Below are 12,742 nucleotides of genomic sequence, written 5' to 3' on the forward strand. Positions count from 1 at the left end.
CAGTGGCGGCACGATAAGGCTGTGGGGCTATACCCTAAGAATGAGGAGGCCTTGGATGAATTGTAAACACAGGTGGGCAATGTACTCAGATCTGAGTCGCACGTCGTTCTGGCTACCAGGTAGAGAATGGGTCAGGTTGGTCACAAGAACTGTAGGAAGGTGAGTTACGAGACTCTACACTCACCCAGGAGAGGATGGTGGTGTGGACTACAGTGGCCGTGGCCGCCTTGTAGGAAAGTGGATTCTTGTTAGCAATGGTTAGGAGGGGAAGTGACAGAGTTCGGTTATAGACTGTACTTACTGCTGCTGTGTATCTCTTACTATAGATATAAATATACTAGGTAATAAAAGTCTGCCTTTTAAGTGAGGGTGTAAAAAATAAAAATGATTTCTAAAAGTCTCTCTACATGAATATATATATACATGAATGAAAACCAGTATTTTAGAAATTCACTAATTTTCAGAAAGAGAATTAGACTGTTCAGATTTATAGCCAGAAAGTCAACATATCTTAGTATAGGAAACAAGTTGTGAACAGGTCAAGTGTGTGTATGTGTGTATGTGTGTGTATGCATGCATGTAAATACACATGTGTGCATCATAAATCACCCCCACTGACTTTTCTTCCAAATTAAGTCATGTTATAATTTAAGAAATATGTTTAAATGTATATAAACAAGAACCTTAGCATTCAGAGAGAATTTCCATAAAGAACATATTTTAAAGGAGTTTAAAATAAACTTAATGAAAGCCAGGTGGAATAGCAGTTCTGACTGAATATATTCAAAGAGCAATGCTAACCTTCATTCTAAAATGTTTGGGCTCCATATTAAAAAAGAACTAAACAAATGCTGTCAAGGATGTAGAGATAAAGGAGCCTTCTCACACTGCTGATGGGAACGCAAACCGGTCTAGTCACTGTGGATAGCTCTGTGGAGGTTCCTCAAAACACTAAAAATGGATCTACCTTATGATCCACCACTAGGAATTTACCCAAAGGGCACAAAAACACTAATTCAAAAGGAAACTTGCACTCCTATGTTTATTGCATCACTATTTACAGTAGCCAAGATAACCTAAATGCCCCCAAACGACGAATCAAAAAGTTGTGTTATACATACACAATGGAATATTACTCCGCAATCAAAAAAGGCAAACTCATGCCCTATGTGGCAACATGGATGGAGCTGGAAGGGATTATGCTAAGCAAAATAAGCCAGAAGGAAAAAGACAAATATCGGATGGTTTCACTTATATGCAGAAGATGGAGAAACTGAGTAAAGGGTCAAGAAAAAGACAAAACTTGCAAGCTGACCATAGATCTGAGGTATGGGGGGAAGGGGTCATAACAGGGGAGGGCACAGCACAAGGGACTTGGTTCATGAGCCACCAGGTTCATGGGTGCTATGTTGGTGGGAGAACTCTGGGGACTACACCTGAGGGGAGACACCAATTACTGCACAAACATTAACAATGATGTAAGAAAAAAATACGTTGGGGCTCTCAGTAAGATCCTGAAGAGCCTTTGTGCACTGGTCGTAGGGGTGAGGTGAGGCTTCATTCCTACTACCATATTGGAAACATGATCCTGAATCTGCAGGCTCAGAGCTCTGCATGCACAGATTTATTCCTACATTCCTTAAACATGATGAGGGACCTCCCTGGTGGCACAAGGGGTTAAGACGCAACCTATAAAGCTGTTCGCAGCCACTGCAGCACGAGTTCGATCCCCAGCTGGCCAGGGAGGGCGCAGCAGACCTCTCCTGACTTGCCTGCTGCTCCCCTCAGCAGTGTACTTCAGTCAGTCTGCCTGTTCTGTTCCCCACTCTGTCTCTGGTGAATCCTCTCACCCCCACACCTCTGGCCTGTACCCCAGCTCTTGTATGCATAAATAAGTAACTTTAAAAAAATGACAAAACATCATTTTTTGTTAACTTAAATGCTATCTTCTTAGCAACCCAAATCTCAGGATTTGCTTTTCATGTCAGAACTCTTATTCTGCACTCTTTAGGATGCAACAATAATAAAATGGTTCCCAAGAAAAGGATGGTGCCTTTTTTCCAGATCTTTTTTTCAGTGTCCTTGATAGTTACTGATGCAAATTTTGAAATGGAAGAGGAAACACATCCAGCACAAAAAAAAGAAGAAAAAAGGAGAGAAACCCTGAAAATGTTACTTTGTAGAATGCTTTTCTTTAGATTTGTAAAGGCAAAATTAGTTTACTGCATCATTGAAAACAAAGACGAATTATTTGTTTCTAACTTGTCTGAGTCGTTTAAATTATGTTTCAGGGTGAACCTGGGCATAGGAAGAACGCTCCTCTCACATCCTTTACTGCAGGGACATTTCCTGGGTAGGTCAGGGGCTGAGTCACACAGTAAGAGTGGGCTCTGAATGGCTGCCCTCTCCTTCCCGCCACCCCCCACCCCCAGCTGCTTTCTCTCAAAGGTTATCAAGCATTCCCTACAGGTTATAAAAAACAATTTCACTAACTTACACATTAAATTGCCAAGGAAAATACAGGAAATGGGTAGTACAAGAGCAATAGTTTTATCCTCCTTAAAAAGATCAAATACAGGGCCTTCCTGGTGGTGCGAGGGGTTAAGATGCATCCTATGAGGCTATCCGCAGCCTCTGCAGCAGAAGTTTGATCCCCGAGCAGGGAGCAACCCACATGGCGCAGCAGACCTCTCCTGACTTGCCCGCTGCTCCCCTCAGCAGTGTATTTCAGTCAGTCTGACTGTTCTGTTCCCCGCTGTCTCTGGTGGGTCCTCTCACCCCCACACCTCTGGCCTGTACCCCAGCTCTTATATGCATAAATAAATAAATCTTTAAAAAAAAAAGGTCAAATACAAAACAGCAAGAAAAAAATACACCCTAAGATACAATCCTACATGTTTTTGTCCCCACACTGATGCTTCTCACCTCTTTCTCACAGTGTTTCCTTAAGTCTTCAGACTGGGTGGGGGCACATGTGCTTCTTTGGATTTCTTAGTGGGAGGGGTTATCACTTCTGTTCACAGTTGAGAGGTGGGAAGGACTTGGAACTTCTGTAGAAAACATTGCAATTTTAAATGCATAGAAGTCAGTAAATTATTGCTCTGGTTGTCAAGGGAACAGATTATCATCATATATTATAAATATATATTAAACTTCGACTATCAGCAAAACAATTACTTGGCTCTGTCAATTAGGTAAATAACAAGTTTTATGCAAATAAACGATAACTTTAAACTTCTTTCTATAGTGCAGTTGAAATTTCAATCCCAGAATGTTAGTTCAAAGTTTAGAAATACCTGAAGAAGGGTTTCCTCTTATGTGCAGCTGTTTGTGATTAGTCACTATAGTTGGTGGGCACTTAAATTTGGTGTACTATCAATTTAAAATACCACAAAAATATAATAATGACACTTAAATGACTTTAATGTCTGGGTCCACCAGCTCTAGGGGACATACATTTTTCCGCTGGGTGCTGGAGGTGGTGACTGGATCCAGTCTCACCTGCCCTGGTGACTCGTAAGCAGTTCTGTGTGCACCTTTCAACACTTAAGAGGAGATACAACTGACTTCAACAGTGAAGCCTTTAGTCAGGCAGAGCTAACTAGCACATGTAAATCATCAGCCTCTTGCTCTCATCTCAAATCACTATGCATTTTCATTGTCTAAATGATTTAGGGCGTTAAAGAAGGGGCTGCAGCTATAATGTGGGACAAAAACTATACCCTAATGTTTTTTGGAACACAGATTAAGGATTCGTAGAGTGGCTGAGTCAGGCAATAATGTCACAAATTTCGATGAACTGGCAATATCCTTCTATTTTCAATTCTTTTGTTCCAGGTAATTGCTCCCTTCTTAATAAGGAAGAAAGAAAATGTTTATACTCTTTCTGGAATGGTTCTTCAGTAACCTAAGCAGAGTAGGAGCTGATTGAAAAAAATAACAATTTACATAACAATTACAATACGTAAGTATTGTAGATTAAGACATAAAAATAGGAAAGTAACCTTAAAACAAAAATATCCATTGTTTAGCAGGTATCACTACCATGACTGTTTATACTTTCTGCATGTAACATTAAATCCAGACAAATCAGTCATATAAGAAAATAATCTATTGCTAGAAAAGTCAATCTCTTTATCTGATTTAAATAACTTACATATGAACCCTATGGTTAAAAATAGCTGATGGTTATAAAAAGGTTAATTTTCAGCATATTGGGTTAAATAGGTTTTGGGAGATATGTTCAAATCTCCAAAATAATTAATTCATTAATTAGTAACATGGGATAAAGTCAAACCTAAAAGCATAAGAAATTTTCTTAACCTCTTTCAAGTCATCCAATAAAAGGAATATGTTTTAGGGGGGCCAGAATGACCTGGGTTTAACTCAAAGTTGCATTTCTTACTAGTTGTTGAACACTTAATCTTAACCATCTATTTTTTTACCCTCCTAAGGTGGGGTTCATACCACTTACCTTGCAGAGTAGAGAAATGTTTAGGACAGGGCTGACCCTTGAAATGATAATTATTATTGTTATTATAGAAAGTACATAGGAAGACAATGACTATTTATGTATCCTATCATTCACAAAGCTCATGTCACTTATATAATGCTTGTAATGATCACAATAATAATGTGATCTCTTAGTAAAATCTCTCATGTCATATACCTGTATTAACATTTTAATATTCATTTAATATAACAACCCTACAAGGTACTATTTATTATCTTCATTTTACAAATAAGGCAACTGAAGCACAGAGAGGTTAAGTAACTTGCTCAAGGTCATCCAGCAAAATCAGGATTCAAACCCTAGCAATGTGATTTTAGAGTTTTGCTTTTCTCTTGTCATTAAACACCTGAAAATAACATGAATGTAAAATAACAGCTGTTTGCACATCAAATACGTATTTGTTATATAAGTGACATGTAGTATACAGAGTACTACATGCTGTGCCAGACACCAGAATCCAAAACAAATCCAAAAACACAAACCTATAACCTTTAAGGAGCTTACAATATGGCGACTAGTAGCAATGTGCCTACCTCCAAGTTATGACTCAGAAGCCATATTTCTCTGGATTTAAAAAAAAAAAAAGGTCTCCATGTTATTGTTATTTAGTAAATATACAATCCCAAGAATTATGGCACAACCATGATTTACTTATAGAAAGACTCAGGGTTTCTCCCGCTTTTGAAGAAATGTCAGATTATCACTGCACTTTATTCATCTTTACGTTAAGGTCTTTTAAGAACAAATAGAAAAATCATTCTTATGTAAGTACTACAGTGTTTCTAACATATTACCATCGAAATGGGTCATGAAAAGAATTTCTGCCTGTTAACAATACCAAAACTTTGGTCAAAAGTGGATCAGTGTTAAAGGTAACTCAAACAAGTAGCAAAGGAAATGGGATGACAATGCATTATAAACAGATATCAAAGCACATCGCACTAAACTCAGAGCCCTCGCAATGTTATAAATCAATGTAACCTCAATAAAAAGGCACTAAATAAAGAAGCCCTATTTCCAAGCAGGTATATAAGAATAATGACTCTATAGCTAGGCATACAGATTTCCTGTCTCTATTTTTTCTTTTCCGTCCCTCACCTCTCCCCCTTACAGTCTCTCAAACACCATTTTCACTCTTACAAATTCACAAACAATAAACTAAGTAGTCTTCTGGGTACCTGAAAACATTGTATATGCTTTAAAAATAGTTATTCTCATTTACTCTAGAGTAAAACAGATATACCCTATCAAAAGAAAAAGCATTCACGGGTCGTGTGTAGTGTATAATTAATAAAACATACAGAAAATAAAAAGATTATGCTGACATATTCCCCTTCTTTCACCCTTAACCATCTTTTGTTGCAAAGGATGTACCACTGCATGCCACCAAATAATTACATAAATTAAAATTGGACCAATAATCTAATAGCAGTAGGTTTCTGCCTTTTATTCTTTCTAAAGGGGAAACAGGCTGTTCAGAAGCCAAGTGGGTCAGTAAAACGAATGGAATCATTTTCAGCTCAGTTTGGGTGAAGCTTACTCTGCAGAGTAATGACTTTGTTTTTTATCCTTCTGCAATAAACAACGGAAACCAAAGGACACACAGCAACATGGAAATCAAATGGAAAATGTGTTATACATGATCTAAAACTACTGGTTTTGCAAGCATCACCAATGGAGGGACAAATGGCATTCCCCTGCTCCCTGTACAAAGAAGGGGTGTCTCAGCAGCCGCACAATGCTCACCTGATTCTGTCTGTCTTCCGGCAACCCCTGCCATAGGGCTGAAATGTGAGGGTATTTCCCCCATGATATGGTTCCTTCCTGTCCCTCCTTTTTATTGATTGTCTGCAATTCCCTCAGTTAAAAACGTGCATCCTGTATATTTTTCAAGTTTATTTAGCTTTTCAAGTGCTGTGATGGTGACAGTGCTGTGGTGAGACTTGGATTTTTTTTTTTTTTAAGAGGAAGCCTGAAGGTCCTTGTAGTAAGGTCCCAGGTACACTGATGGACGCTCTCGTTTGGTTGTGTACAGAACACTGTGTTGTGAAATTTCATTTGTTGGTTTGAAACTTCTTGGAGAAATAAAACAGTAGAGAAGCATCTTTTAAAATCATTGCCTGATTACTGGCATTTAATTCAAATCATACCTGATTGTGGTGTATAGCTAACATTCCAAAGACGAATTTTCCTTCTCGACTCAGTCATTCTGGGATGAGATCAATGATCTTTTGTAGTAAAAAAAAAAAAAAAAAAAAATAGGCGTTTTGTGATTCATTTCACCACCTTGGATTCTCAGACATAACTTTATTTGTGCGGTTTATTCAAACAGTGATTCTCCTTATGAAATCATGTAAGTAAGAACCATCTGGAAAGGTTACTGTGGAAACGGCAGGGGCTAGGGGGTGGGGCTAGAGAGCAGGAGATGCCATGACAACCTTTTTCGGGTTTCCCAGGAAACATGGGTTGCTATGGGAACTGCATCAGTCAAGTCCGAATTAGTAACTTCCGCTGGAAGGAGTGTCTGCCACTTTAATCTTCTTATGATACTGCAGAAGCTTATCTCTCAGATGCATTAGGAATTTGTTTGTTGGTTTGTTTGTTTCGGTCAGCAGCACTGAAAACACCTGTTTCTAGACTTTGAGAGATGTTGGCTGGAACACACACAAAGAACTTCGCAGGAAATCTGTTAGTCTGATACTTTCAAAATGCTTAACAAGCCCCAAAGAGTTAAACTAATTAGTCAGTTCAGAACATCCTGGGCGTTCCCCTTGGCTCCAAGTTGTAGTAGAGAGCCTTAAAAATTTGGGAAGGGGGTTCCAAATAGAAAGTCCAGTCAAAAACCAAAGAAACTCAAGGCGGGTTTACAAGTCATTGCTCTAACGAGACTTTTCATCCACATATCCACAGTGTAGGCAACAGAACTCAACATGCAATGATGCTGAAGGGCCCATCAAACCCAAGTGTGAAGGACGGGCCTGCTTTACTCAGTAAAGAAACAACTGCCTTTGCTTTTGAGGTTAAACAGTTCAAACAGTGACTCTACCGGTTCTTCTGTTTCATTTCCTCCCAGGATGTACCCAGTTGTCGGTGTTGCTTTTTAAGTAGGGTGTGTACTAGAAGTCAAGTTTAAAGTCAAGTTTTTTTGTTTGCAAGCTTGAGAGGAAGGAAAAAAAAAATAAAAGGGAGAGCTGAGAGAATGCAGCCCGCTTGCAAAACAGACACCTGTTTCAGTATGAAGCAGTAGGGAGAGGGTGAATGAAGTGTGCATTCCACTTCTTGCTGTCCTTTCCTGGATGAATGGTCTGGAAATGTATAAAACAAGGGCATACGCAGACCAAGGGGGCACGTTCCACACACTACCGAGCACAGCATGTCACTTGTACCATAGATTAAACGTCAGTGAATATCTTTTTGATGTTGACACAGGAGTTGGGATTATTGTTCGTGGTGCAGGTGGCAGTAGAATTGCCCGTTTTGAAGGGGGTCTGGGGGAAAGTGCTATGGTTCATACCTCCCTCCTCGATGACCATATACTCCGACTTACTCAGCGTGGAGTTGCTCCTGGCTTTCCGGAGCTCCTCCGCGGACGAGGACAGGTGCTGGCAGCTCCCCACGTGCATGTACTGGGCTTGCTCTTCCCCCTCGGTCTCCCGGTGGTAGAAGTAATTGAAGTTGGAAACAATCACAGGGACCGGCAGAGCGATGGTCAAGACCCCAGCGATGGCGCAGAGCGACCCCACAATCTTGCCCCCTATGGTCACTGGGTGCATGTCCCCGTACCCTACCGTCGTCATGGTGACCACGGCCCACCAGAAGGCGTCGGGGATGCTGCTGAACCCCGACGCGGGGTCGTCGGCCTCTGCGAAGTAGACGGCGCTGGAGAACAGGATGACCCCGATGAAGAGGAAGAAGATGAGCAGCCCCAGCTCCCGCATGGACGCCTTCAGGGTCTGCCCCAGGATCTGCAGCCCCTTGGAGTGGCGGGAGAGCTTGAAGATGCGGAAGACCCTCACCAGGCGGATGACCCTCAGGATGGCGAGGGACATGGCCTGCTGGCCATTCCCCTGGCGCTCGGCCAGCTCGGTGCCCAGCGTGATGAAGTAAGGGATGATGGCCACGATGTCGATCAGGTTCATGATGTTGCGCGAGAAGGTGGCTTTGCTGGGGCACGCGAAGAAGCGCACGAGCAGCTCGAAGGAGAACCAGATGATGCACAGGGTCTCCACCACGAAGAAGGGGTCGGAGAAGCTGGACGCGCCCGCGGGGGGCCCCGACGTGCCGTTGCCGGGCGCCTCGGGCAGGTCCTGCGCCGTCGAGGCGGGGTACTCCTTCTCGTCGCGGAACTCGGGCAGCGTCTCCAGGCAGAAGATGACGATGGAGATGAGGATGACCAGCACCGACACGATGGCGATGCCCCGCGCCGGCCCGGAGCTCTCGGGGTACTCGAAGAGCAGCCACACCTGGCGCTGGAAGTCGCGGCGGGGCAGCGGCCGCTCCTCCTCGCGCAGGAAGCCCTCGTCCTCGCGGAACTTCTCCATGGCCTCCTCGCCCAGCTGGTAGAAGCGGATCTCCTCGGAGAAGATGTCGATGGGCACGTTGACCGGCCGGCGGATGCGCCCCCCCGACTGGTAGTAGTAGAGGATGGCGTCGAAGCTGGGCCGGTTGCGGTCGAAGAAGTACTCGTTGCGGAGCGGGTCGAAGTAGCGCATGCGGCGCTTGGGGTCCCCCAGCAGCGTCTCCGGGAACTGGCACAGGGTCTTGAGCTGCGTCTCGAAGCGCAGCCCCGAGATGTTGATGACCACGCGCTCCCCGCAGCAGCCCTGCTCGCCGGCGGGGGGCAGCGCGGGCGGCAGCGGCTCGTAGCGGTCGCCCTGGGGCGGGTCCCCGCCGGCGCCCGCCGCGTCCGGCTCCAGCAGGTGGTCCCCGGGCACCACCGTCATGTCGGGGGGCGGCGGCGGCTGCGCGGGGCCCGCGGCGGGCTCGGCGCGGCCGGGGTGCAGCGGGGTGTGGGCGCCGCCGCCGCGCGCCGGCTCGTGCGCAGGGTGGGCGCGGTGGCGGGCGGCGGGCGGCGGCGGCGAGCGCAGGAGGCTGAGCTGCTCGTCCATGCGCGGCGCGCGGCGACGGCGCGGGGTGGCGGCCCCTCCGCGCGCGCCCGCCCGCCCGCCTGTTGCTGCCGCGCCGCAGCCGGCGCCGCCGCCGCGAGGCTCCGTCCGGGTCTGGCGCGGGCGCCCCGCGCCTCCGAGGAGGCGCCGCCCCCTCCGGCTCTCCCCGCCCCGCCCGCCCGCCCGCGGGGCGCGCGCGCCCGGCCCCCCCTCCGCGTCCACTCGGGGTGCCCGCCCACCGCGCGCGCCCGCCCTCCCCAGCCTCCCCCAGACCCACCCGCTCCGCGTCCACTCGGGGTGCCCGCCCACCGCGCGCGCCCGCCCCCCCCGCGCGCCCGTCCCCCACCCCAAGTCCACTCGGGGTACCAGCTCACCGCGCGCACCCGCCCCCCCGCGCGCGCCCGCCCCCCCGCGCCCCCGTCCCCCCCCCCGCGCGCCCGTCCCCCACCCCGCGTCCACTCGGGGTACCCGCCCCCCGCGCGCGCGCCCGCCCCCCCCCCGCGCGCGGCCGGCCCCCGCCCCGCGCGCCAGTCCCCCACCCCGCGTCCACTCGGGGTACCCGCCCACCGCGCGCGCGCGCCCCGCCCCCGGAGCCGCCGGCCACCCCTCCCCGCTGCCCCCCCTGCAAGCTCCCCTGGGATCGGCGGTGGCGCCCTCCTTTGGCACCTTGGTGTCCCCCCACACCCCTGCCACCGTCGCCCGGCCGGGGCGCTGTCACCGGCCCCTGGCGCCTGCAGGCTGCTGGGCAACAACCCCCTTTGCTGGTCCGCGAGGCCCGGCTCAGTCGCGGGGCTTCCCTGAGCGTCCCAGGCCCATCTGCGACACCGTGGCGGGGCCCGGGCCCGGGGAGGTGGGTTCCCCAGAGGAGGTGGCAGAGGGGCAGGCGGGCGAGGAGGAGGGAGAGGGGTGAAGGGAGATGGGGGGCATGGGGGAGATGGGGTGGGCTCGGACCCTGAGCATCGTCCAGGGAGCAAGAGGCAGGTCCGGTGGGCGTTTGGTGCAAGAGCAACCAGTGTCGGCAGCCCCAGGGGAAGACCAGGACCTGGAGGGCCCTAAAAATTTCAGCTCCTGTTTGGCTGGTGAGCCAGAGGGAGTCATGGGTGCTGATGTGTTTCCTAGCCGGGGTGTGAAGAAAAAGGGTCTTGAGCAGCATTCAGAGCCCAAATTTCTGTAGTGAATCGTTCGCACTAACTTGCATAGCTCATAGGTTAGCCTTTGGGAAGAAACGACCGAGTTTCTGGGTGGGATTGCTTGGTGTTTTCAGTGTGGTCACATGTTCTGTCTGTGGGAGCAAGAGAAGAAAAAGGAAATTCACACCTGAGACCTCTGCCTCGGGTTCCCCTGCTGGCCTTGTGGTAGGGGATTTGCCACTCTAGTTGTTAAACTGGCAGAACATTCATCCAGCAACTTGTGTTTCTATTCCTTGCTTTGAACCTGGAGGTTATAACCTACGTTTTCTTCCCTTTGAGTTTACTCCCAATACCCGTGACCGCTTTGAACACAACTTCTTTTCCCAGCTCCAAGGGAGATCAACCCTAAGGTTAAAAATGTGTTTTCTGTGACATCGCTCAAATCATTTACAAAAGAGGGACTGTTGTCAAGGTTCATCCATCAAACCTTCGCTGACAGTTTGGAAAGTAAGCTGATTTGTGGACACTGCTTCTCACAGCCACTCCCAGCTGTGGGATTCCCTGAGACAGAAAGCAGGTCTTCTCCAATGCACTCCTAGCAACTACCAAAATACTAAACAGTGGGAACTCAGTCTATGTTTGTTAAAATCCTCAATAAATGAGTCTTTGTAATCCATCCACGTTGGAGTGTCAACTTGTCTTCTTTCTGGGCCCAGGGCCCTACCAGAATCCCTGGGGGTGAGGAGTGAGGGTAAACTGAGCTCACAGCACAGCATTCAGTTATTTAGCATCCGCTGTACATACAGGGAACTCAGTTACGCCATAGACTTTTCACCTCCGCCCTTTTGATGCAACAGCACCCATGTCCTCTGCTGACCCTTTATCTTTCACATGTCTCCAGGGCAGTGCCAGGCCCTGCAGACAGTAACCTGTGTTGCAAGATGTTAATAGAGGGACAACCTTGTAAAGCACAGTCACTCACCCAACTCTGGAACCCTGTTTTTGAGCTGGTGAATAGGGTAGCAGAGGAATCAATCATTCATACATTTAGATCTAAGAATAAGACAGATGATTTGCTGCAAGGAGGGCTCGTAAAAAGGCAAAGACCCTATTTTTAAAGACCAAATGTTTCGTGCACTTCTATGTCTGACTTGCAAAGTGAATAATCGCTCCATTTGCAGGAATTAGTACAGAAATTAATATTAATCAATGACCAAAGCAGAGATAGTCTTGTGATGGATGGTCACCAGTTTCTCCCTGCTGTGCAGTATCACTCTTCCGAAAGGACTATTTCCATTCCTTTCATGTATTTGCCTTGCCTGGAAGACGGATGATGAGCTTCCTGGGACAGTCCTTACGTTACTTTGGAGGCCAGAGAAGCTCATCCGTTTGTTCAAGTGCACACAACTAGTTAGTGGCAGCGCTGGGCTGAAAATCTTGGACAGTTTCCAAATCTGATGTTTGCTCTACTATATCACACTGTGAAACTCTTGTGTTGATTGCCCTGCGTGCTTAATAAACACTAGATTTCTACCAGCAGCCCATTGGCTTCTATTGCCAGCTTGTTCACTTCCATTCATATTTCTTGTAACTGAACGTACGTCATCGCCTCTGATGGTTGGTCCATTGTTTATAGGAAATGAGTTGGTGGGCGATTTCCAGCCCTGTTGGACAGCAGAACCCATCACAACAAATCAAAGTCAAAGTGCCACTTCAGGAAGAACACACACCATTTATTTTGTACCCCCAATGGAGTCGCTCAAAGTGCTTTGAAAATGTCTCATTAATCCTCATGACACCCCTGTGGGATAATAATAATATTATTATAATGTTTAAGTGTAGAACTCTGGCAAAGCCAACAATCTCTCTGAGCATGTGCAGAATTGCCTTAAATTTCACTCTTCAACAGTGAAGTTGAAGTAAAAACCATCCGATTTGTAAACAGCAGAGTTTGGCTGCTTGGACTTGCTATATTGCTGTGGACGTAGTTCAAG

General features: G+C 47.1%; 1 protein-coding gene across 1 annotated transcript; it reads right to left on the bottom strand.

The window, feature by feature from the left end:
• Positions 1–7,905: 7,905 nt before the first annotated feature.
• Positions 7,906–9,621, bottom strand: KCNA3 (potassium voltage-gated channel subfamily A member 3; the record flags this gene model as incomplete). The annotated part of the gene is made up of 1 exon (XM_084242238.1): positions 7,906–9,621. The coding sequence occupies one exon, from the start codon at positions 9,619–9,621 to the stop codon at positions 7,906–7,908; it is 1,716 nt and encodes a 571-aa protein (XP_084098364.1).
• Positions 9,622–12,742: the final 3,121 nt, after the last annotated feature.

Source organism: Talpa europaea (genome assembly GCF_964194135.1).
Source record: "Talpa europaea genome assembly, chromosome: 9".
NCBI lineage: Eukaryota > Metazoa > Chordata > Mammalia > Eulipotyphla > Talpidae > Talpa > Talpa europaea.